Genomic DNA, 26,567 nt, shown 5'->3' with positions numbered 1-26,567 from the left:
ACTGCGTCTCTCTCGCTCTCAGGACTCACCCGCGGTGAAACACGAATGAACAAATCCTACTGCGGTGAGGGCCTACTTATTAATATTCATTAGCCAACTCTCCGCCATTGGAAAATAACGACGCAGCTCATTAATATGCATTACCCAGGCAGTGTTCATTGGAGAACAATAACGTAATTACATAATGAATAGATAATATGCAACAACCAAATCGTCGCTCCAGGTAGCCACCAAGCGAGATTAACATAATCTACTTAATATTAATGAGCTAAGCATTGTTCGTAGTAGGAAACATATTCGTTCCTCCCGTTTAGCAGTGCCTAATCAGCGAGATGGCTGTGCGATACATCTAGGCTTTGAGGGAAGCATCTGGAGGCTACTGTGTACTACTACGCATCTTCAAACCACACATTTACTTCCCACTTCGAGTTTGTAATGAATGTCATTTATGAGTGCGTTTGAACTCCTCACTATCAGCTCTAGGGCCTGACTGCAAGATGACGTCATATCGGCTCCCACAGCAGACAGATACAAAACCCTGACACCACAATTCAGAAACACATTAGAACCGACTTTAAAATCCAGAATTTTTAATGAGTATTACAAAAAACGGTTTCATTTAATAGCAGTTGTTGTTTTTTCTATCTCACACCTTTTTTTTTTTTTTTACATTTGGTAGCAGTAAGGCAGAAGTAGTTGTTTCCCAAAAACAATTTTTACATCCATAAAATTTGCAACCACTTGTATAAATATTATAAAACAACTTTGATGCTACAGTGAGCCTCTGCTCCCTTAGATTGTATCTGGGTGCAGGTTTTGGCCCTCACTGAAGAGTCATGTAGGCTATATTTGTGCCAAGGATCTTCAATAGGTCATGTCATACCAAACAGATATGGAGGCAAATATGCGTAAGAATTACTGAGAACAGATTGCAAAAAAAACTAACAAACTAATATGTACCGACACTTAAAGATTTTACACAGCAGTTTTTAGTAGTGCCACTGGTGTGCACACTTTACTAAAATACTTTTTATAATTTAAATACTCTGCTCTTAATAATACAGACACAAATTTACCATCATATTCATGATTCTGATTAGTAGTGTTGATGTTACTGCGTTTTCTGTTTCGCTTGTGCTCATACACTGGACAAGAAGATTTGCTGGAGAAAATGGAGTGAATGAGAAAAGGTCAGATGGATGGACAGACTGTGTTAAATGGAGTGAGAGGATGAGATGACAGAATGATGATCCATATGAAAGTGCCAAAAAAGCTATACAAAATGTAGTTACCATAAAACTCATTCTTAAAAAGAAAAAGAAGAATCCCCATCAAAAGTTGTGTGGTCACAAGAAAAAACAGTTATAAAAATGAAAAACATTCATTTATAATGCCAGGCGATGCTCAATCACGGTTCACTCTTGTGTTTTTTTCACATTTCATTGTCTTTTGAAGGGTACGTGAGGTTGAAATATTCCTAGCAAAGGAAAATAAAACGCATCTCATTTGTTTCCATCTTTGAAATACGTGCTCTGCGTCCCTTCTAAAAGTGCACACGTGACCTCGGCGACAGCCAAAGCCAGTTCTCTGATTAGACAGGAAACAGGAAATGAGATCATTACTGATTAATGAGTGCAATGGTATGAGCAGATACATTATCATTATTTTCAGCCACCAAACATCAGTAAATCTTATTTAACAAATATTGAACATCCGAAATGCTTGTATTTCTGCAGCTTTGTCATTACAGTCCACACAAAGAATGAAGAACTTTCCAACGGACTAACATTTGTACACATACATCGGTGCTGTATGTAAATAGTAATATATTACTAAAGGCCTAAAAATTTGTCCTCTTCAGGCGCTCTTTAAAAGTCACAGTTCACTTCAGTCAAACCTGTGTAAGAGAAAGAGGAAAAACGTTGATCACTTTACATCTTCACACAGTCACATCTAAAGCACTTTCAGTAAGAGACTGCTAAAGAATCTGCTTCTCAAATCCAAAAAGTCATGCAAACAAATAAACAGATGTTCTACAAAGACCTGGATGAATGAAACACTGCGGCAGAGCTAGTGAAAGGCTTTGTGAGACAGAGGGATGATACACTTTTCCTACTGGAATTAAATGGCTTATGGTCACACTGATCTTAACTGAATCACCAGTCATGATCTAATGAAGTATGATTATGCTGCTTATAAGTCCTCCTGGGAAGATACGTGTTCAAAAGCCATTATTAAGATGCGGGGTGTAGGTTCAAGTGATTTGCGTCAGAATAAAAAGGACACGGCATCTGAATATCTCTCTTTGCCACTTCTAGGAGTTGTTTTTAGTACTAGTGGAATTAAGACAGAACGGAAGATGTGCATTATTTACACTCTTTTAGAGTTATCTTTATCCAAACTACACAAAATATGTACATACTTAATTGGGTTCATAATTAAATTCTGATCAAAACATCATGTTTAAGGTTAGATCCAAATACAAGAACATTTAAATGGTTTAGAAGAATAGCATGCCAATTGTTTCATGCTTTTGTTCACATTTTTTGAGATTCTTAGCCCTATCAACATGCAGTAACAGATGAAATGTGACCCTGGACCACATAAGTGTCCATTTTTAAAAACTGAGATTTATATATCATCTGAAAGCTGAATAAATAAGCTTTCCTTTACTGTATAGGACAATATTTGGCCGAGATACAACTACTTGAAAATCTGGAATCTGAGAGTGCAAAAAAAACTCAAAATATTGAGAAAATCGCATTTAAAGTTGTCCAAATTAAGTTCTTAGCAATGCATATTACTAATCAAAAATGAAGTTTGTATACATTTACAGTAGGAAATTTACTAAATATCTTCATGGAACATGATCTTTACTTATGTCCCAATGATTTTTGGCATAAAAGAAAAATAATTTTGACCCATACAGTGTATATTTGGCTATTGCTACAAATATATAACCAGCGACTTAAGACTTAAGGTTTTGTGGTCCAGGGTCACAAATGGTGTACATTACCATTCAAAATCTTGGGGTCATTTATCATTTATAATCAATTTCAAATAAATGATTTTTAATTAAAACAAATATTTTTAAAAACATGGTTTACACAATATTATATATATTAGGCAGCACAACTGTTTTCAACATTAATAATTAATAATAAAAATAAATGTTTCTTGAGCAGCAAATCAGCACATTAGAACGATTTCTGCCATCTTTCAGATTGGATCACACAAAATAAATACCATCTAAACTGGACAAATAATATTTTGAGTTTCCAACTTGCAATTAAGTTAGTGTATTCATACGAGTACCGATATGACCTAAAGCCAGCATTAGATTCCACAGGAAAGAATAGATGTGATATACTCACACTCAGAAAAACAGTGAGAACAGACAGGTGGCACAAACAGTAGAGTTTAGAAGAGAGAGATGCTAAATTTACCATTTCAATTAATCCTCCTTTTTCTCACTGCCTCTTTTTTGAGGCACGAACACCTTGCGGAGGTATGGCAGGACGAGAAAGGCAACGAAGAAAAAGATGTGACCACAGAAATATATAGAGGAGTAAACCTGGAAAACAAAAACATTCAAAATGTAAATGACACTAGCAAACACTTGAATAGATACAGGAGGTAAGGATCATAAACATCCCACTTTCAGCATCAGATTCATGATTAATAAACCACTGAGGAATGAGAACAAACCTTAAGCCACTTGTCGTAAGTGAAGAGGCAGAATGGCACCAGAGGGTATCCCATAAAGAGCCAGTGAATTAACTGCTGTACTATATATACAAATGGATACAGGTGACTCTGAGCTATAGATGTCAGCAAAGGACTGTCCTGCACCAGTGACTGAGCCTGCAAAAATATTTACAAAACAGTTTTATTACTTTTAGCCTGTTTCTTGAGCCTTTGTCTAACAGCATGTGTCCACTTGTGCAGAAGAAATGCTCCATATGCTATTCAAATTGTATGAATTAGCATTAACTTATGCTTTAAGAGTAAACTGAGTCGCTTTGGATAAAAGCGTCTGCCAAATGACTAAATGTAAACAATGGTATATTAATAAAAGGACCTTTTTCACATTTCCGGCTTCCCAAAAATGAAAGTCGACATTGTTGTATAAACTCCTATAGTGGTAAATGAAACTAAAACAAATATTTTTTGTGTGTGTTCTCATTTGCCCCGATAGCAAAAGAAACATTAACCTAGATTAATAAATGTTGTTTGCTTTACTCCTCTGTCAATTTCCCTGTATGAGCCTGCCATAAAACAAAGTGAAAACAGTTTGCTCCACTCACTCCGCACCGGTGGACACATAGCACAAGGAAACATGCACAATGTTTCAATCTCGCCTAGAGCCAGAGTTCACTGAACAGTATTACATTTCAACTTGTTTTCTTTTTCTCCTGAGAAGGTTAATGATCAAGCTCTACTATCAGCATTCATCAAAAAATGTGTTTTGTCTCAGACAGGAAATGTCATTTGTTAATATTCCATCAACTTTCATTTAATGTCTACAGATGTCTCACATTTTTGTGACGTGAGCATTACTTGTCATTTTCAAGATATGACTACATGTGTGAGATGCTTCCTCATATACTCACAGTTGTCTGCAACCTGTAAGATAACCTGTCTTACAAGCAAACTACTTGCAACAACTGCAACTGCCATTCTTAAGTACCATACTGTCATTGCCAGCTGAATCTCACCATCTGTTTCTTTATATGAAAATGCAGTTTAGTACCTCAATCACCCATCTAAATTGGCGTCAATAGGATTTTTTTTTTTTTTAAAGAAATTAACACTTATTCTGAAAAAATGCATAGTAAAGTGACAGTAAAGACATTTATAATGCTACAAATTATTACCATTTTAAATAAATGTTGTTCTTCGGAACTTTATATTCATCAAAGAATCCTGAATAAAAATGCATCATGGTTTCCACAGAAATATTAAGCAGCACAACCGTTTTCTAAATTAAAAATAATAAATGTTTCTTGAGCAGCAAATAAGCATATCTGAATGATTTCTGAAGGATCATGGGACACTGAAGACTGGAGTACTGATGCTGAAAATTCAGCTTTGCCATTGAAGGAATAAATTATATTTTCATAATATATTAAAAGAGAAAATGTAATAATATTTCACAATATTGTTTAACTATTTACTAAATGCAAGCTTCAACAATCTTTCCAACCCATTTATAAGTTGAAGAGAGAGCGAGAGAGTGTGTGTGTGATTATATATATATATATATATATCGTATCGTATCGTGAAAAAGTATTTTTTTTTTTACTTATTTCAAAAAGTGAAACTTTCATATATTCTAGATTCATTACATGCAAAGTAAAACATTTCAAAAGTTTGTTTAATTTTGATGACTAGAACTTACAGCTCATGAAAGTCAAAAATCCAGTATCTCAAAATATTAGAATATTTACATTTGAGTAGTGGTTGGCCGATATATTGGCCGATATTTGGCATTTTTGAAATATCGGCATCGGCACACCGACCTTTATTTTGACAGCGCTGAGAACAGCAGCGCCTAAGCACACAGTGCTCACATTCTCCCTCTAGTTCACGGTCATTGTTAACAGTTCTGTCTATTGAAGTCTGTCTAATAATCATATCTAATAATAATAATAATAATAATATATCTAATAATCTAATAAACAAAAGGAATTAAAATGTATACAAAAACAGTATTAGAACGATTGATTTTATATTAGTATAATATTATAATACTTTCTTGTTTGCCGTCAACATTCAGCAAATACGCATATTTATATCATTTAAACAAATCTTTGAATGTCTAATGAACATTTAATTTCACAAACTTAGTCGAATCCAATTGTGAGATCTTGTGAAGTGTGCATTTGTATCCTGCGTGATCGTGTGTTCTCTGCGTGATGGTCGGTTCTTGTGAATTGAATTCAGCTTCACTGGAGATGTGCAATTGACAAACTTTAAACTTGTGATTTCAAAGTATGCTGCGATTTATGCATTTGCCCACTGTCCTATTCATGTCATTTTCACTGTGTGCTGTGTGTAAAATGAGTGTTACCTTGGATTTGGTTGAAAAATATGTTTCCCAATGCAAACAAACTTCCCAGATTACTGAATGTAGTGGTTGGTTACAGTGTTTACTTCCTTTTTAATTATATATTTTTAATTAAATATGTAATTATTTGTGAAAAAATACTTTGTCACATAAAGTACAAGTATATTTATTTTACACATTTATTTTTTAATCCATTTTCAAATTATTTGAAATGTCATCGGCGGTCAAAAAACCCATATCGGTCGACCACTACATTTGAGTTTCATTAAATGACCATCCCTACAGTAAAATTTCCGGCAATCTCTTGTTCTTTGAAACCACAATAATGGGGAAGACTGCTGACTAGGCAATGATCCAGAAGACAATCATTGACACCCTCCACAAAGAGAGTAAGTCACAGAAGGTCATTACTGAAAGGATTGGCTGTTCACAGAGTGCTGTATCAAAGCATTTTAAATGCACTGATGACTGGAAGGAAGAAACTGGGTAGGAAAATGTACACAAGCAACATTGATGACCACAAGCTTGAGAATACGGTCAAGCAAAGCTGATTCAAACACTTGGGAGAGCTTCACAAGGTGTGGATTGAAGCTGGAGTGCATCAAGAGTCACCACGCTCAGACGTCTTCAGGAAAAGGGCTACCAAGCCACTTCTGAAACAGAAACAACGTCAGAAGCATCTTATCTGGGTTAAGGAGAAAAAGAATTGGACTGTTGCTCAGTAGTCTAAAATCCTCTTTTCAGATAAAAGTAAATTTTGCATTTCATTTGCAAATCAAGGTCTGGAGTCTGGAGGAAGACTGGAGAGGCACAGAATCCAAGCTGCTTGAAGTCCAGTGTAAAGTTTCCGAAGTCAGTGATGATTTGGGGTGCCGTGACGTCTGCTGGTGTTGGTCCATTGTATGTTATCAAGCCAAAAGTCAATGGTGCCGTCTACCAGGAGATTTGAGCACTTTATGCTTACATCTGCTGACAAGCTTTATGGAGATGCTGATTTCCTTTTCCAGCAGGACTTTAGCACCTGCCCACAGTTGAGTTGAATGCTCAACAGTGCCTCAGCAGAGCCACAGGCTGATCGCTTCCATGCCACACCTCACTGATGCTGGAGTCTGTGCTAAAGGAGCCCCAACCAAGTATTGAGTGCATAAATGAACATACTTTAAAGAACTTGAACTTTTCTGTTTTGCAAATCCTTTTTTTGATTGAACTTAGGAAATATAATATTTTGAGAGACTGGATTTTTGACTTTCATGAGCTGTAAGCTCTAATCATCAAAATTAAAACAACAACAAACAAAAAAAAAAAGTGTTGAAATGTTTTACTTTACATGTAACGAATCTGGAATATATGAAAGTTTATTTTTTTAAATAAGTTACAAAAAATGAACATACATGCATACATAGTTTTGGATATGGATAATGAGATTGCTATTTACCCATTTCAATGGTATTTTATTTTGCTTGCTTTTGAGTTTTGAGCCATATATGCTTGAATATGAAAGTACCTAAAATGCTTTAAATAATATTGATGTAGAGCTTCGATAAATGTGCATGACTTCCTGTGTTTATACTGCAGAACAGGTGTGAAAATTTAATGTTTGTAACTAACCACAAAGGTTATTAAAAGGGTACACGGGGGTGAAGAGAAGGCTTAAAACCACAAGCGGAGGTAAAACAAACAAGACTACAGCAAAGAAGAAGAAAAGTGCAAAAAGAAGACGACAGCGTAGGAGAAGACGGAAGGACATCCGGCAATCGGACATGAGTCACAAAGACTGATATTGAAATGGAGTTTCCCAAAAAGTAGTATAAAGAGTCTGAGGAGTAAGCCACTCTTCAGATACTGCCTGCATTATGCGTTAAGGACACCTGATTCCCCATATTAAGGGGCGCTTAACAGTATCTCCAATATTGCTGTCTAGAGTTTGAATGTAGAGCTCGTAGCTTAGCGGATTTGGTTTTATTTTTGCATTATTTGCTTTGTTTTGTAACTAATAAAATAAGAGATTTTACTTATAACTACAAACTGAGCCTCAAAACAAGAACAGCCACAAGGGAGTCCTCTACGCAGTGTTAATTTTGGCAGGCATTTTTGATTTAGTCTTAGTCTTTATCTTGAGACGAAAAAGCTTAATAATCTTAGTCACATTTTAGTCATTTGAGTCTTTCATAGTTTTAGTCGACGAAAAGTCATTGCATTTTTGTCAACTTTTAGTCATTACTTTTAGTCAAACTGCAGTTACCAACATTTATTTTGGTAGCTATTTTATATGTAGTATTCAAACAAAAATAGTCATTAATTCTTCTCTCTTTAGACCAAATCAATTAAGCTTCGTTATGAGAAATTTGAATCAAGGATTGAATTTGGAAAAACTGGTATTTTTCAGATACAGTAGGTTTACTTAAGTATACATTTATTTAACATCTTTTGTTGGTTAACATTTATGACACAGATAATTATGAATGCTGTCCATTTAAGACGGAAGGTATGCATGTAATAGCCTACTGACATACATTCAGTTTTCACCCACCTGTTTAAGCTCACTTAAAGCATGACGGACTGTATACTCTACATGAGAGACATGTGGACTGCTGTGTGTGTATTTGAGCGCTGAGAACTGATCGCGCGCTGTATGAGAACTGAAGAAGTGGAGCGCGCACGAGAGAGAGCACTTCTATCAGTGCGTTTCCACCTATCGCACCTTCACTAACTTTAAGTTAATCGACAATGAATTGTGACTCCCGGGAAAAACGGGACGTCTGGTCACCCATTCCCTAACCCTTCGGGTGCTGAGGCCATTGTTTCAGATCGTCAGTTCGTGTTTTGGTAGCCTACCCGTCCACTGCGGCTGCCAAGCAAACGCACCTTATCCAATGACAGAGACGCACATTTTGAAAGACAAGACAGTTAACTTAGCCTATAGAATGTATTTTGAATGTCCGGTAGTCCTCAAATAACATTTTAGTCCCATCTCGTCTTGTTAACGAAGATGTGGCATAAATTTCGTCATAGTTCTTATCATCAGATATTAGTTTTAGCTCGTCAACGTCTCGTCTTAGTCACAGAAAAAAGGTTCGTCGACAAAATTAACACTGCTTCTACGTCATTCCTAAAGAACTTCAACTTGCGGGTGGGTGAGTGCTTCATGGTTTAGGTTAGATTTGACTATCCTTACCCTACCTGAATTATCATAGGGTTAAAGGTGTAAGAGATAAAAGGACACGCCGAGTAACAATATATATATATATAAGACAAAATTGCTCTGTTGGCTGTGGAGTCAAGACTTTTGCAAATATAATTAAAAGATGAATATGAGACAAAACTACAGAATGTCACATTTTATTATTAGCTGTTTCAACACATATATGTTTTACCAAATAAAAAGAACGGCACTTTTAGAGTTCATCCCACTCATTGATGTGAGCATAAGTATTGGGACAGTTGAACATAAGGCAGATATAAAAGATTAAAAGCTATTATTTAGTTGCAGATCCCTTGTGCACAACCACAGCAGAGAGTCTGTGACCCATAGACATCACCAGACTCTTGGTCTCATCCTTTGAAATACTTTCCCCAGCCTTTAATGCAGCCAATTCCAATTGTTGCTTGTTTTGGGGAGTTTCTGCCTTTACTCTCCTCTCCAGCTGGGGAAATTCATGTTCAATCGGATTTAAATCTGGAGATTGACTTGGGCAATCTAAGACTTTTCATTTCTATGCCCTTAAAAATTAATTGACTGAACTGGCAGGGTGTTTTGGGTCATTGTCCTGATGCAATATGAAGCACTTCCCAATGAATCTGGAGGCATTTTCTTGAATATTGGTGTAGGCAAGATGGTTTTGTACCCTTCCAAATTCATTCTGCTACCGTCATCATACATCAAGTCCTCAGTAAAGTTGAGAGGGCCTGTTCCAGAGACAGCCATACATGCCCCTGCCATGACAACACCTCCACCATGCTTTACAGATGAGGCTGTATGCTTGGGAACATTTGCAGTTCCCTTTTTTTTCTCCACATTTTTGCTTTCCCATCTCATCGGTCCATAAATACAGTTCCAAAACTCTTCTGGCTCACCCTTGTGCTTTTTTGCAAACACTAATCTTGCCTTTCTATTTTTGGTGCTGGTCAGAGGTTTGTATCTTGCTGTGTAGCATCTGTAATTCTGAGTCAAAGTCACCTGAGGACAGTAGATTGTCAGAGCATCACCCCAGCTTTTTGGAATTTGTTGGTGATTTTACAGACACGTCTTTTAGGGTTCATTTTCACAGCTTTTATGATTCGTCTGTCATCAACTACTGTTGTTTTCTCAGCCGATCAGGTAGTTGTTGGTTGCTGGTGTCGCTGGTGGTTTCCAAACTCTTGATTTCTCCATGCCCTTTGTTTTTGCTATAGATCTAATTGACTTCCTCTTTTCTTTTAGCATCCAAATTGCTTGCATCCAAAAAGTCAGCTCCCTCATCTTCATCCTGGTTTGTGTGTATCGTCATCGAACGCAAGATTCAGAATGCAGAAGTAATGGATATAACTGATACGGCACATTCCCTGCTTTTAATATCTGAAGAATTAATGCAACAGGACACAGCTGATCACTTAGAAAGACCTGTGAGGCAACTGTTCAGATACTTATGCTCACATCAGATAGAGGGATGAAACTCTAAAAGTGCTGAACTTCTTAGCTGGTAAAACATCTATGTGTTGAATCACCCAATAATAAAACATGACATTCTGGAGTTTTGTCTCATATTCATCTTTTAATCATATTTGCAAATGTCTTGACTCCACAGCCAACAGAGCAATTTTGACTTTACTGTTCCAGCACTTTTGGAGGGCACTGTAAATATATATACATATACACCCTCTGTGTAAGTTGTTCATGATACATTTAATTATATTTGATAACCTTACTACTAATGATTCTACAATGCAGTTAGTTTTGGTCCATCCCTAACATAAGAGCAAGACTATCATTTCAAATAAATTCTTAGTGAGTTACTAAACTCAGAAACACTCTCTCTTCAAAGCTGTAAACTTTCAGATCTGCCTTCGGTTGGCATGAAAGTATGTGACTCAAAGACTTCAGTCTTCTTGATTCTAAACAACTTCACGCCTCATATCTGGTATAGCAATGTTGCCATGGTTACCTGTCTCTCCACATTGACAATGATGAACTCCAAGGAGAAGCAGATGAGGTACCCTGAGTGAAAGCCGTGCCAGATCGCCAGGAATAATAATGTGAACATTTGAGATAACAACTTGTTACCCAAAAACCTCAGCCTCTTAAACACATGCCTGTACCGAAGAAGGGTGGAAAGAAAAGAGAAATTAAGAGAAAATTAATTGACATACATTAAAAAAAGATTTTTGAAAGACTCGATTACAATAAATGTCAAATTTATAAAAGCATGTGCATACCTGGCAACCCAAGCATTTGTGTTGATGTTGAAAGAACTGATGGTTCCTGTGAAAAGCGGTGTGGTCTCAAATAGCCAGAGCCTCACATTTGCACAGGCATCCCATTGGTGCTCTCCTTTTTCGTTCTTTCCATTATAGCCCAGCCCAGAGAGTATACACACACCTTCCTAAGTATAAATATATCAATATAAATATATGAGAGAGAAGTCTGTATTCAGTGATTTTGGACACTTAAGTCACACATTTAAAAAATAAATCACAACATTTTGTTTGAAATCATTAAACAGATAACACAGCAGACTGTTGAAAATTAATTTATTATAATTATAATATTATATACATACATACACACACACACACACATACATACAGTGCCCCCCAAAAGTATTGGAACAGTAAAGTCAAAATTGCTCTGTTGGCTGTGGAGTCAAGACATTTGCAAATATGATTAAAAGATGAATATGAGACAAAACTCCAGAATGTCACATTTTATTATTGGGTGATTCAACACATAGATGTTTTACCAGCTAAGAAGATCAGCACTTTTAGCGTTTCATCCCTCTATCTGATGTGAGCATAAGTATCTGAACAGTTGCCTCACAGGTCTTTCTAAGTGATCAGCTGTGTCCTGTTGCATTAATTCTTCAGATATTAAAAGCAGAGAATGTGTCGTATCAGTTATATCCATTACTTCTGCATTCTGAATCTTACATTCGATGATGACACACACAAACCAGGATGAAGATGAGGGAGCTGACTTTGAGAGAAAAGCAAGCAATTTGGATGCTAAAAGAAAAGAGGAAGTCAATTAGAGCTATAGCAAAAACAAAGGGCATGGAGAAATCAAGAGTTTGGAAACCACCAGCAACCAACAACTACCTGATCGGCTGAGAAAACAACAGTAGTTGATGACAGACAAATCATAAAAGCTGTGAAAATGAACCCTAAAAGACGTGTCTGTAAAATCACCAACAACTTCCAGAAAACGGGGGTGATGCTCTGACAATCTACTGTCCTCAGGAGATTAAGAGATTAATTGAGAACGAATCTGCTGCGTTGAAGGTTAGATGCGAACATATGAACTGGCGGGACATAAGATAAAATACACTTGCTGCACGGCGCGTAAAACATTCGAAAATGTCAATATGTGGCAGCGAGAGAAGAGCAGGCATATGGATAAATCTGACGACGCAAGAGAGTCCGGTTTTCTGAGCGCAGACACTGAAGCATACACACACAGAAAGCGCGTCTCACAGCACATGAGTACTCTTTCATGTCGCATGAACCGAAAAATACACACAAAATGATGTCGAAATGTCCGTTTTGACGAGTATTCACGTAAACACAGTTGATTACGTCTTACGTGAGCGTAAACAGTAGAGAGAACATGTATCAGTCTACTGCATCCATTGCATCCGTGCATTCGGTTTTAAAGGGATAGCAGCCTAATTCAGTTGCTATTGTCCGAGTCATTGATGTTAATCAAGCAACAAAAGAAAGACATACAATTACTCACTGCTCTTGACTGAAAAACTTTAGTAGCCCTAAAGATTAATCTAAATTTATGTATATAAATAAATATGTCTGCTTGAAAGAATGAAGAATATGGTAAAAAATTTGTTATAAAGAAAATTAGCCTATATAACTATTGGTATTTCATTAAAAAGACGAACATGTTCTTGTTCTTTATGAGAAGTGGTTATTTAATTTGAACAAAGGCATGTTGTTTCACTGCAATTAAATCGCAGTCTATCATGATAAAACCTTAATATCAAACCTATATAATGAGTTTGAACCTTTTAGAGAAATGCATAATAAATGCACTGTAACTAAACCCATTAGATTTTAGCCGACTAAATTTACTGTAGATTTAGTCGACTAAAACTAAAAACAATTCAGATGACTAAAATATGACCAACTAAATGGCATTTTAGTCAAAAGGTTATGACTAAAACTAAATCAAAATTTGCTGTCAAAATTAAGTAAAGTCGTGACGTATTGTCAAGTATGGTGACCCATACTCGAAATTGGTGCTCTGCGTTTAACCCATCCAAGTGCACACACACACAGCAGTGAGTAGTGAACAAATGCACACACACACACACACCGTGAACACACACCCAGAGCAGTGGGCAGCCATGCTGCAGCGCCCGGGGAGCAATTGGGGGTTCGGTGCCTTGCTCAAGGGCACCTCAGTCGTGGTATTGAGGGTGGAGAGAGCGCTGGACATTCACTCCCCCCACCTACAATCCCTGCCGGCCCGAGACTCGAACCCGCAACCTTTCGATTACGAGTCAGACTCTCTAACCATTAGGCCACGACTTCCCAAATTAACACTGGTTTATGGACCGATGAGACAAAGATGAACCTTTATCTAAGTGATGGGAAAGCAAAAATGTGGAGAAAAAAAAAAGAAAAAAGAAAAAGAGAACTGCAAATGTTCCCAAGCATACTGCCTCATCTGTAAAGCATGGTGGAGGTGTTGTCATGGCAGCAGGGGCATGTATGGCTGTCTCTGGAACAGGCCCTCTCAACTTTACTGAGGACTTAATGTATGATGACGGTAGCAGAATGAATTTGGAAGGGTACAAAACCATCTTGCCTACCAATATTCAAGAAAATGCCACCAGATTCATTGGGAAGTGCTTCATATTGCACCAGGACAATGACCCAAAACACCCTGCCAGTTCAGTCAAGGAATTTTTAACGGCAAAGAAATGTCTTAGATTGCCCAAGTCAATCTCCAGATTTAAATCTGGTTGAACATGAAAAGGAGAGTAAAGGCAGAAACTCCCCAAAACAAGCAACAAGTGGAATTGGCTGCTTTAAAGGCTGGGAAAAGCATTTCAAAGGATGAGACCAAGAGTCTGGTGATGTCTATGGGTCACAGACTCACTGCTGTGATTGTGCGCAAGGGATCTGCAACTAAATAATAGCTTTTAATCTTTTAAATCTGCCTTATGTTCAACTGTCCCAATACTTATGCTCATATCAATGAGTGGGATGAACTCTAAATGTGCTGTCCTTTTTATTTGGTAAAACATGTATGTGTTGAAACGGCTAATAATAAAATGTGGCATTCTGTAGTTTTGTCTCTTATTCATCTTTTAATCATATTTGCAAATGTCTTGACTCCACAGCCAACAGAGCAATTTTGTCTTTATTGTTCTAATACTTATGGAGGGCACTTTATAATATGTATGTAATATATATCATATAATACACACACACATATATATATATATATATATATATATATATATAGTTTGGGTCACTGAATGACAAAAACATTCTAGGACAAAGAAAGGACTACGTCAAACAATCAAAATATGCAAACACATCTACAAATCACAATCTATAGACAGTTTTAAGGCTGAAAACCTGTTCTACATGCCCTCAAGCTGAACAGGTGTGGCTAGATTTGCACTTCTATAGTCAGATTCACATTCTTAACTAGAAAAAGAGGGCCACGTCTTGTTTGTAACTGCCTTGTTATGCAGCTACCACCTCTCCAAGAAGATAATAAAGATACATTGACAGGGTTCACAGCATGAAATGTAATGACTCAATTACCGCTTGTCTGCTCTTAATGGAGGATTATGGTTGTGCCGTTTACTCACCGTGATTAGCCAGCAGCTGAGGTACTTATACAGGTTTATTTTCACCCACACTAGGATGTACACGCACTTGTACCAGAATGGATGTGCCTGAAATCACAGATTAAAACAAAGGATGAGAAGAAATAAATTACTTGCGATGAATTATGAAAAGTGAAGTCTTATTTAATTTTTAACAAGATTTTGGCTTACAAAAACATTCCAAAAGTAGTATGATTTCCTTTTAATTAGCCACTTTAAGATGTTTTTTTAATTTAAGAAGATTCTTTTCAAGAATTTGAAAGTTTTTTCTTAAAGCTGCAGTCCGTAAATTTTGCCTCTGTCGCCATCTCTGTTTGAAAACCTGCAACTGCAGCTATTTGCGCAATTATCTTCCTCGCTTGGGTTGTGCACCAGCACAGCTGTTCAGCGCGCGGATGAATCTAATGTTTTGAGGTGAATGTGAGACTGTCAATCGCCGCACCGTTGTGGATACTGTACTCAGGAATCACAGATTCTAGTCTACGTCTTGGAATATATGACACAAATAATAATTTTCACTGGATATTGTCATTTGAACAGTAAGTAACAATTCTGCCACTTTTGTTCTGACCAACTGAGGAAAATAGCATTACAATAAATCAAGCTACCAATGGTGATTAAATCTAACAATCGGTTAGCTCACATCACCTCAAACGTGCAAATTATTATTAATGTAGTTTTGAACACTGGCTAGTTATGTACTTGCTCAAATATTGATTTTGGATCATTTTTAACAAACAAACAAACAAAAAAAAGTTACGGACTGCAGTTTAAAGAAAATTTATTAATTTTTGGAGAAATGCATTTTATGCCCCCAAAACAGCGCATTATATAGCGGCGGGGCCCTGCCCCAATTAGCCGTCTTGGCTGGCATTGGCCAGTGAGAGTTGCAACATCACTGGCATTGTGCAAGATTTCAGGTAGGTTAGGAAGGAAGGGAGTCCCCAAGGCGTTTACGCCATGTCGAGAGACCGCTCTCGAGAGGGAACAGCAGACGAGCTGAATGAGACGCAGATACACTCTCTGCCAGCAGGTGGCGCTTTAAGCGTTTCCTTGGTTTCCGCTGTAAACAAAGCAGCCCTGCACTTACGAACTTTAATATGCATTATACAGAGGCAAGATGAAAAGAAAAAATACCATCTAAACTTTTCTAAAGACAGTAAGTTCCCCTCAGACATACATTCACATATAAACTCCTACCCCTAACTGAATCGCGATTTGTTTAGCATCTCAAGCGATTTGAATCGTCACATATATGAATCGATTTTCAACCGGTTCGCGGTTAATCGTTACATCCCTATTTGGAAGACATTTGCCTTGTTTTAAATTCACAGCATTGGTTTTCTCCTGAGTACTATAGCAGTGGTAAATCAATAAATGTTTTTAGGTTTAGTTTAGTATAAACGATTAGTTTAAATCAATATTTTTTTATTATTGTTAATGATAATGAATAGAAAATATGGATATGACTCTTTGTCCAATAAAACTTTATTGTAAAGTTTATAAGATACACCAAATTACAGCATGCAATGAGAGTACACTGCATTACAACATGATTGTGGTACTTCAACACACTATCACACGGTTTGCGCTGAACGTTTGTTGTGAAACGTTCCCACACACGATTAGATCCAACACGAGTATTTAAGTCGCACAATTTTGGCTCACTGATTGAATGATTGCTGAAATGTATTAACTGACATTTGATAAGATAAACAGATTAAATTAATACAACTGAGTGTCGGTTATACATCAACACCTGTAACAATGACTCATTTTCAACATTTTTCACTCTTTGTGTGAGCTCATTTTAACTCCCTCCTCCACAGCAGTCAAAATGCGGTTATTTGACTTGCAGCAACGGTTTTCCATTTCCAAGAATATATAAATAGGTGCCAAGACTGTAACTGACAGACTTAAAGAGCGCTCTTATTCAGACTGGGAGTATGCGTGACATCAGGACCACACTAAAAAGATACCAGAACAAAAACAAGTGGCAGCTCACGAGATTCAGGTACAAAGGCTGTTAATTTTGTGACTCTGTGTATGTTCAGTCACAATCCACCGATTCACTTACCTCAAACTCATCTGTTAAGAAGTAGCTATCTGAGTAGTGTGGCCCACCTATTGCAAAGACCGATAGAGTGATCAGACCTAAACCGAATCGCTTCATTGCTGGCACCACACTGCAAGAACGGGAAACATTTATTAGATTCAATTGTCAATTAACGGAGGACTATAATAAGTAGTACAATGGGCCTTAACAGTACTTTTTAAGTTGTTGTCAAAACAGTGCTGCCTAAACCTTGTTCACACTGACAATAACTTGCTTTTGTGACAAAAACATTTTTTCAATTTCCAACAACAGTGACAACTGGAGTCATGATATGTGTGCGCCGGCAATTCAACAAAGTTGACAAAAGCTTAACTTTATGTAAATATCAGAGACGCTGTGTGTGGTGGTGACTAACAATGGGAGCAAAGATTGCATAATGTTATAGTGAGTTTTACTGTCCTCTGTATTTCTCTCTGCTCACATACAGGGATATAATAAAAAATTGATGTCTGAAAAAGCGTGTCAAAAAGCATCTGCATTTTGATTGACTTTTCAAGCATTGATAATCATTTATCTTCCTCGTGATATGATGCATTAAGCACTGCTGCAATTCCTATACAAACAACAAAATACAGAATGTTCATTTTCAGCAGAAAGAAAACTCATTTATTTTCAAAATGAAATGATATCTTATTTATACGAGAAATACATCTTATTTGTAATTAGATTTTCTAACTCTAGGGCCAGTTGTGCAGCCAGCCAATAACATCAGAGCATCCAGTGCCTATATGGTTGTCTATAGCTTAATGGATAAAGACAAAAAAAAGATTAGGCATGTTGCAAGAGCACAAAGAGTTACTAAGACTTGTTCATTATCACAGTGCCCTTGAGCAAGTAAATGTCATAAGACAGGAACTGTCCTTGTAATGGACAAATGAATCCTGCAAATCACTTCGGATGAAAAGTGTCCACTAAAAGCTAAGAAACAACTGTTTACAGGAGGTAAAATCATTGGTTTGACAGAATCTGGCTGAGCTGGCTGTTAGTGTGTGAAATTTTGTGCACTCACCTATTGGGTGGTTGTCCAGGAACATCAGACATCTCTCGAGACACCAGATGCTGGTAGTTTCGCAGTGTGAACTGAGGCCCTACGAGGAAGCCTCCATAGAAGTATGAGAAACCAAAAACCTCCAACAAAGACGGTGTAGAGTTGAGGGCAGACTTCTTCTGGTCTGCGCTCAGCTGAGACTGTTAGATAAAGAAAATGAGCAAATTAATTAAGAGGGAGGGGCTGGGAAATTAAAACATAAATATACACTACCATTTAAAAGTTTGGAGTTGGTAAGATTTTGTTTTTTGTTTTTCAAAAAAAGTTTATGCTCACTAAGGCAACATTCATTTCTATCAAAACACAGGAAAAACTGTTCAAGGTCCAGAAAGGTCAGAAGGTTTGGAACGACATGAGGATGAGCAATTACTGACAGAATTTTTGGGTAAACTATCCCTTTATTGCATCCTTGCTGAATAAAAGTACTCTTTTCTTTTTTTTTTTTATTCACTGGCCTCAAACTTTTGTACAGTAGTGTAATTCAGACAGCTTGTTCTCCAGAACTACTTATGCAAAAATGTGGGATTCGTTACAGGCAAAATGCTTTCAATTCTGAATGTGCTATATTTATGCTAGTGAACAAAGCAGAGTGTATGAACTCGTTTACACCTGGTACTCAGATCTGTATCAAGTGATTGGATTACAAGTGGTCTGTGCTAAATACAGGGTCCAAAACATTTTCTTCCCCACTTAAACCACATTCGGAGGTTGAAACATCACATTTCTGACTAGACATAAAACATGTTTTAGAGAAACGGTCCACCAGTTGTTTTGTTCGTTTTGCTCTTCCAGTCAGTTCTCTTTTTTTTTGCACTTCATCAACAGTAAGTGATATCATGTTTCTCCTTTGACCAGATGTGACTACCATCAGTCTGATCACTTGTGACTGGATTACCTGAGATGCATGTTAATACTAGGTGTAAACAGGGCTTATTATCGGTCATCCAGTGATCTTTACACCCTCAATAAAACATTGCTTTAAGCTGAGTAAGAAACAGCATTCTAGGGTGGCTACAGGAATTGACACAGAGGAAGAGATCAACAGAAATATAACCACTTAACCACCATCACATGAAGAAGCCGACTGTGTCGAGCCACAGCTATTATTAATATTTAGACAAAAGTGTTTAATCTGAGCCACAAATGAGCTGATTGCAGTATAGAACTAACAGATGACACAATTACATCTCTGTGACTTTCACTACACTTCACCTTGCCAGGCATAATTACACTTATCCATAATGGTCATTAGCAGAACGGCTGCTACACAACTGAAGAACATACTTTGTGGTTCCTCATCAGTTCCTTATGCTCAAATCGTGCATAAAACTGCAAAGATTGATGCAGGAAGAGGAAAAGGAGTGAGATGATGATAGCACGACGACAGGTGAACAAACACAGCAAAGGAAGACAGAAATGGTGGAAGTTAATAGCAGCTCATAAAGTCACACTCACTTGTTCTTTTCCACCGTCATAATAATCAAGCGCTAAACCTGCAATGAGAAAATAAAATGATCATCAGTGCTGACATAACATGAGCTCTGCCACTGACAGAGACTAGTTTACTTAAGAAAACAAAAAACAAAATGCTGATCACATATTAGTGAGAACATATTTTATATGGAAAATTACAATAGTTATCAAAAAAAAAAAAAAAGAAAATAAAGAATATTAACAATGGTAATTACAAGAGCACACTAGCAAAAAGCACAAAAAGTAATAGTAAAAAAAAAAAAAAGGAATATTTAAAATACATTAAGAAATACTAACTATAGTTCAAACCTATTAACATATTTACTGACATATTCCTCAAGAACTACTGATATAAAAATGAGAATTAAACTATTTAGATTACTACTCATGCACACTGCACATTATTAAGCCTAAAATGTGTTTTAATGTCACTACTGATTAAGATTTATGATCTTTGCATAATTGTTTTTAATTACAAAATATTTAACATTGTATCTAAAGTATACTTGCAATAGTTCCACTTTAGCTCAATCAAATATACTTCAGTATATCTTTAGTTGGACTTCAGCACTACCTCCACACAATTAAAGTGCATTAAGTGCAAAATTAAAATTTAGCAGATTTTAAGTATACCAGTTTAGTATACTAAAAGTAAAACTGCAGGGTATTTTATTAAGTACATAAATATGTAAATGTATTTAGTATATTTGGAATGAAATAAGTATATTTTAAATACACAGCATATTTATTTTTCACTAGGGTTATCTGCCAATAATGGATTTTTTTTATTTATTGTATGGGTGGATTTTTATTTTGTATGTTAATTTTTTTCCTATATTTTACATTTACATTTCCTTTCAGTTATCTAACAGTTACTTAAATTCAAAATTATTCATACTATATTACCATTATTGTAACAAAGTATTTTGTAAGTGTTTGAATCCATATGTTGATTCGCCTTCAAAGCCTTGTGATAAATAGTTAAAAAGAATCGATTTGTAAATACATACATTCTGAGGAGTTACAGATGAGGAAGATTAAAAGCAGGTATCATACCGATGAGTTTGAGCGTGAGGACACAGTGAGGCATGGTCCATTTGATATCATACTCCTCTGTAGCTGTGTAGTAATAACCCATCAACAGATATATCTGCCACACAAAAACACACAAAAAACACCCTCAGTTTCTGTTGAGATTGACTTCACTGTTTTAAATGTCTGGGGTCAAAGAGACCCAAAAGATATACATGTTAACTTTTAATTAAGCTCTTATGTTCCCTTCACATTGTTTTAGGTTGTTCTGACCTAATCAAAACTCAGTGGGAACATATTTTTAAATCTTTACCACAATAGCCATACTCTTTTCAGAAATGTGACTACTAGACATTCCAGTTAATGTTGTTTCTGCTTGGGTCAATTCGACCTAAGCAAAAAAGCATGGTACAAAAAAAAAAAAACAGTTACAGAAACCAAAAAAATCAAACTGACAAGAATATGCCAGTCAGAAAATCTCAGCATGTGAATTTAATCATGTTTTGTACGGTGGGTCTGTGTGACCCCGACATAAAATATAACATTTTTCATGGAGGATGGCTGTAAGGTATGTCTTCATTAGAGTAAGAAACGTCATAAAGTTTTAGTCTGATACTTCAATTTTAAACATGTTTATATAAAGGATCCAATAGGGTACAGATAAGCTTGCAACATTTCAGGCATGAGATCACGTCAAGAGTCAAGATACAGAGTGTGTGTGTGTGTGTTCATGTTTATGTGGTTTATGAGGACACAAATTTGTATAATGACATGGGTATGACAGAGGTATTACAATATGAAGGTGGTTTATGAGGACACTGCCTATGTCCCCGTAATTCAAAAGGCTTAAAAAAAACATACTAAATGGTATTTTTTTGAAAATCTAAAAATGCACAAAGTCTCCTGTGAGGGCTAAGTTCAGGTGTAGGGTTGGTGTAGGGCAATAGCACACACCGTTTGTTCAGTATAAAAACCATTACGCCTATGGAGAGTCCCCATAAACCACAAAAAACAACGTGTGTGTGAGAGAATGTGTGTGTTGTCTCACCATCTGAAAGATAAAGCTACTCAAAATGCATGTGACTGTCCTTCCCATCAGCCTCAGCAACAAGAACTGAATGACTATGCATAAGAAAGAGTGATAGACCCGAGACCCTGAGAGAAGGACAGAGAGATGGTGTTATTGCATTCCAGTGCTACCTGACCATGATATAACAATATAACACCTTATTAACATTATGAAGAATCAAAATGGTACAGATTACTTCAGACAAAATTACAATTCTGTTAACATTTACTCAACCTTGGGTCATTTCAAACCAGTATGATTTTTTTTTTCTTCTGTGGAACAGAAAAGGAGATTTTTTTTTATTGAATGAGTGATGTCCTTTTTGAAGTTCTCTCTGTTTTCCACATATGAAACTGAAAGAGTACATGCATCAACCTCCAAAATGTCAAAAACAGTATTAAAAGTATAATAAAAGTGATATTTTCTATGTCTATGAAAGTGCACTATATTCTACATTTTCTGAAACCATATGACAGTTTTCCGCAAGGTACAGGCTAAAATTTTAAATTTAGCTATTCAGTCACAAATCAAATACGGCAACTTTGACATTAATGAGGTTTGCTCATGAGACGTGCAAAAACCAATGGTGTTTCATGTAATATTTTTGAAGACTATGACTTTTTTAAACATTGTAGAACAATGAGAAGTTGAGGGGAAGATTATCAGTGAAAAACTACACAATCTTTGGCATTTTCATCGCACAAACATGACTTCAAGAAATCATGAGATCTCCACGCAGTCCTTAATTCTGACTTCAGTATGGCTGAAATATCGTGCACAAGTTGTATGGACTACATTCACAATACTTTTTTTGAAGCCTGTGAGACCCATTCACATTCATTAAATAGAAAAAAAGTCAAATGTGGCTTGGACATTCTTTGAAAAATCTTCTTTGCGATTTTCTGAAGAAAGATCTTATGAGTTTGTAACAAAATGACTGTAAGTGAATGACACTGAGAAAGAGAATACTGTCATTTTTGGCTGAACTATCCCTTCAAAAAATGAGAGAAAGAGATCATTTTCAAAAAAAAAAGTTTCAGTGAAATATCTCAGATAAAGACAAAGAGATACAGACCTGCTGTTAGATCCAAATGCAGCACAAAGAAATCAAATACACAGAATACAAGCACAAGTTAATTTTCACATTTCCCAACACAACACTCATCGGTTTTCATTAGCTTGCTTTTCAACCTGCCACTCATATTCTCATTTAACTACATTCTGACCACCAGGGGTTATCGCCATGGCAACCAAACCTCATGGATATCTGTCACAATCTTCTTTATGTCAAAGCCACAGTCACCAGGAAATCATTACCACAGACTGCAGAGCAGTTAGTCAGGATAACCTTCATTTTCCCTCCATTATTCTGAAGGACACTAAAGAGTCAATAACTTTACAGAGCAGAACTCTACCTTCAGTATTCAAACAAGTGACAAATTATCCAAAAGGGCCAAAGCCACTTCACCATAACAAGATTTCTACATTGCTACAAAAATATTTCTGTTTCAAATAAAATGCTGTTCTTTATATTCATTAAAGAATCCTAAAAAAAAATCCACCAAAAAACAAGCAGCAGCTAACAGTTTTCAACAATTCAGCATATTGGGATGATTTTAAACTGAAATGTAATAATATTGCACAATATTACTGTTTTCTTGATCAAATAAATGCAGCCTTGATGAATATAAGACTTCTTTCTAAAACATAACAAAAAACCTTAAAAACCCCAAACTTTTAAACAGAAGTAATATAGAATTTCAAGAATGTTAGTGAAACCGTTTTCAAATTAGGAAACTGAGAAAGAACATTTAAAAATATCCGCTTAAAATCAGATCTTTTACAAAATCAACTGCATGAAACCACAGAACTATGATATTACATAAATCATAAGCTTCCATTTTAAAACTCATATTCAGTAAGAAGAATGTTTTGTACTTTTGCACAAATTTACATATTGTAGTTGAGAAGATGACTGGCAAGAAAAAAAGATCCAGCTTTGATGTTGTTCAGTTTTGAGAATACTCAAGGCTTGTGTGTCATATTAGATGAGAATCGAATGCGTGTGAACAGAGCAAGTTCAAGATTAGGGAAACTAGGGGAGTTGAACCATAGTAAATATGCTTCAGTCTAAATATGGACCAACAGCCACTAACTGCAAGCCACTGAGTGCTAGCCGACGAGCCCGGCCGTAGATCAAAAGACTGACATCAGTGTAATCATGACCAGTAGCGTGTTACTAAAAAAAGCTAGTAGGTCTAACTTAAACATGCTACAGTTGTGAGGACACTAGTTATTAGATCTTTCAGTTCTTCACTTTTTCCCTGCTTCCTTCTCTCTCTCACCAAAATTAAACGTGGCCAGTGCCAGCCCGGAGAATGTGTGGAAGAGATGAACAACTGTTGCAGATTGATGAAAGAAAAACCACCGGTACACCATTGCAAAGGGATAACCTACAAGGAAAACAGAGAGAAACAGATTAGGCACATGATGTGATGCAATTGTAGACAAATGCTCCCTGCACCCTAACAATCAAATCAGCATGCATTATGGCACATAACAATTGTCTTCTGGGGGTGCAACACAGCAGAGAAAGCTTTGACAGAGCATTTGACGGATTGGAATGTGTAACAGCAGTTTTAGGGGTGTGGACAAGTCAAGCAAGAATTTAAAAACAGGATTTCTGAAAGCACAACTGAAAAGTAAAGAATTAAGGAAGTACCAGTATTAAAATTATGAATGACACTAACTAGTTGATGATTATTCTCATGTTATTGTGACCATTAATTGACCAATATTAAGATTCTATAATATTGACAAACAAAAAACACTAGAAATATGGTTTAATACAACAGGTTAGCCATTATAATATTATAAATGTACAGTATGATAAAAAGAATATTCATTTTAATACATGCTATAAAATACATTTAATAATTAGTTTTTTTTTTTTTTTTTTACATTTTGAGGCTTCGTTTTGTCATTTTGTGTTTTTTTTTATATTTCTATTTAGCTTTAATTTATTTTATTTCAGTTTTTAATAACTGTGTAGTACTTCAGCCTTAACTTATTTTATTTCAATTAGTTGCCAAGTGGTGTTTTTTTGGTTTTTCATTGAATGTTTTTAATAGTTGTAGTTTTATTAACGACAATAACAACTCTGCTTAAAGTTTGCATTAGTTGAAGGTAATCTAAATGGAAACATATATTGCGCATCCCTGGTAAAGGTTAAAACATTTTAAACTTTGGTGTTATATATTTTTTTCTTATATATGTCTCATGGTAATCATTTTTCAGTGTTCTCTGATGCCTTTTAAATGTAGGAAGTCCTCATTCTCTGACACATAGTTCTGCATTTCAGTTTTGCCATAAATGAATGAATAAACATTAAAACAATTCAGGATTTCATTCAGTAGAGATTTACAATAGAAATGGAGTCATCAACAAAGTCATCAAGCAAAAAAAAGCCCTGGAAAATCTGCATAAGTGTAGTAGGCATCATTCTGATGCTGGATCCATACGGTTAAAACTTCATTGACACTGTACACATTACAGACACATGATTAAACACACAGTAAAATAACAGTGTTTGTACTGAAATCATGCAAATGATCAAACAAGCGTCTACGTCCAGGTTTAGCTGCCCACATGTCATTCATCTGGTAGAAGTGGTTAAGCAGTCCGCTGCAATGCACCTGACCAAATTACAGATCACCCTGCTATCTGCTCTCACCTGATAGCTGGAAACCCATCTTTATTTGCATTGAAAGGTTAAAACTAACTGTAGGTCAAGCAACTCAAATTCAGTAGCAAAATAACAAAACAGCTGTCAGACGAAGCTCTAACGAGCCTCACACTACTTTTCGTCCTAACACTCATGGCAGTTGTGTGCAGTTAACCATGAAATCTCGCCTGGCATGTAGGTCGCCCTTGTCGACCTCTGATTTTGACTGGAGTCGGTGTGAATGGAGAGAGTTGTTGTTGGTAGCGTGTTGTTAGTGCTGCTGGGAGCACACTTCTAGTGCAACTACATAACTAATGACTCCTAACGACAGGCATTACAAACTCTCAGCACAGCCTAAAACATCTCGCTTGTGCGCCGTTCACTTACCTAATAAGACTGACAAAATCAATCGAACCGCCGGTTCGGGTGAACCTAAATATTCGGCTAATTTCTCCATGAAGGGAGCCGCCATCTTTAGTGTGGGCGGAAGTAGCTGCGGTTGGGTTTCCGCGACTTTGAGGAGCTCGTGAGATCTCCACGCGCTCTTTAACCTCTCGCACCATTCACCGTGAACCTTTACTTTCAGCTTTCGAAAACGCCTTGCGCAATATTTGTGCCATTTCAGTTCAAAAAACCTAAATGATCCGCGAAATGGGGATGAAATAGTTCATACAGAATAACGGAAACGTTATTAATCCATGAGTTTAGGTTTCAATAACACACACACACATATTATAAATGTTATATAAATATACTGAAGTTCTGATTATTCATATTGACAATGAAGATTGTCTTGATATAAATATAAAGCAGCGAGTCAATACTGCACTCTAGTGTTTGTTAAAGCAAACGGTTGTGCAAATCCTGTTGCTAATGCTCTGTATGCTAGGCATTGTTTGTTTCGTCTACAGGTCAAAGTGCTGCATTTCTCAAAGTTTTGGCATTTTATTTATTTATTTATCTAAAGCAGCTGAAAATAAGGAAT

General features: G+C 36.3%; 1 protein-coding gene across 2 annotated transcripts; it reads right to left on the bottom strand.

The window, feature by feature from the left end:
• Positions 1-570: 570 nt before the first annotated feature.
• Positions 571-26,096, bottom strand: LOC306887015 (lysophospholipid acyltransferase 5-like). 2 transcript variants are annotated; one of them, XM_079444471.1, is made up of 13 exons: positions 25,970-26,096; positions 24,204-24,311; positions 21,838-21,944; positions 20,814-20,907; positions 19,740-19,777; positions 18,246-18,424; positions 17,198-17,306; positions 15,103-15,189; positions 11,483-11,649; positions 11,212-11,359; positions 3,709-3,864; positions 3,447-3,574; positions 571-1,897 (listed from the first exon to the last, which is right to left on the bottom strand). In XM_079444471.1, exons 1-12 carry the CDS (start codon positions 26,052-26,054, stop codon positions 3,455-3,457), a joined length of 1,398 nt encoding a protein of 465 aa, XP_079300597.1. In that variant the 5' UTR covers positions 26,055-26,096; the 3' UTR covers positions 571-1,897; positions 3,447-3,454. The 2 variants fall into 2 exon arrangements, with proteins under 2 accessions (XP_079300597.1, XP_079300598.1); XM_079444472.1 differs by having other exon boundaries at positions 571-1,587; positions 25,970-26,078.
• Between the last annotated feature and the right edge of the window lie 471 nt (positions 26,097-26,567).

Source organism: Barbus barbus (genome assembly GCF_936440315.1).
Source record: "Barbus barbus genome assembly, chromosome: 21".
In the NCBI taxonomy this organism is placed as follows: Eukaryota; Metazoa; Chordata; class Actinopteri; order Cypriniformes; family Cyprinidae; genus Barbus; species Barbus barbus.
Note: the sequence above shows the minus strand (reverse complement) of the source record. Positions and strands in the feature narration are given on the sequence as shown.

Coding starts and splice junctions, on each gene's coding strand:
- LOC306887015 (XM_079444471.1), bottom strand. CDS start 26,054: ATGGCGGCTCCCTTCATGGAGAAATTAGCCGAATATTTAGGTTCACCC. Junction 24,312..25,969: donor GATTTTGTCAGTCTTATTAG/GTAAGTGAACGG, acceptor TTTTCCTTGTAG/GTTATCCCTTTGCAATGGTG. Junction 11,650..15,102: donor TCAGCTGCTGGCTAATCACG/GTGAGTAAACGG, acceptor ATTTATACTTAG/GAAGGTGTGTGTATACTCTC.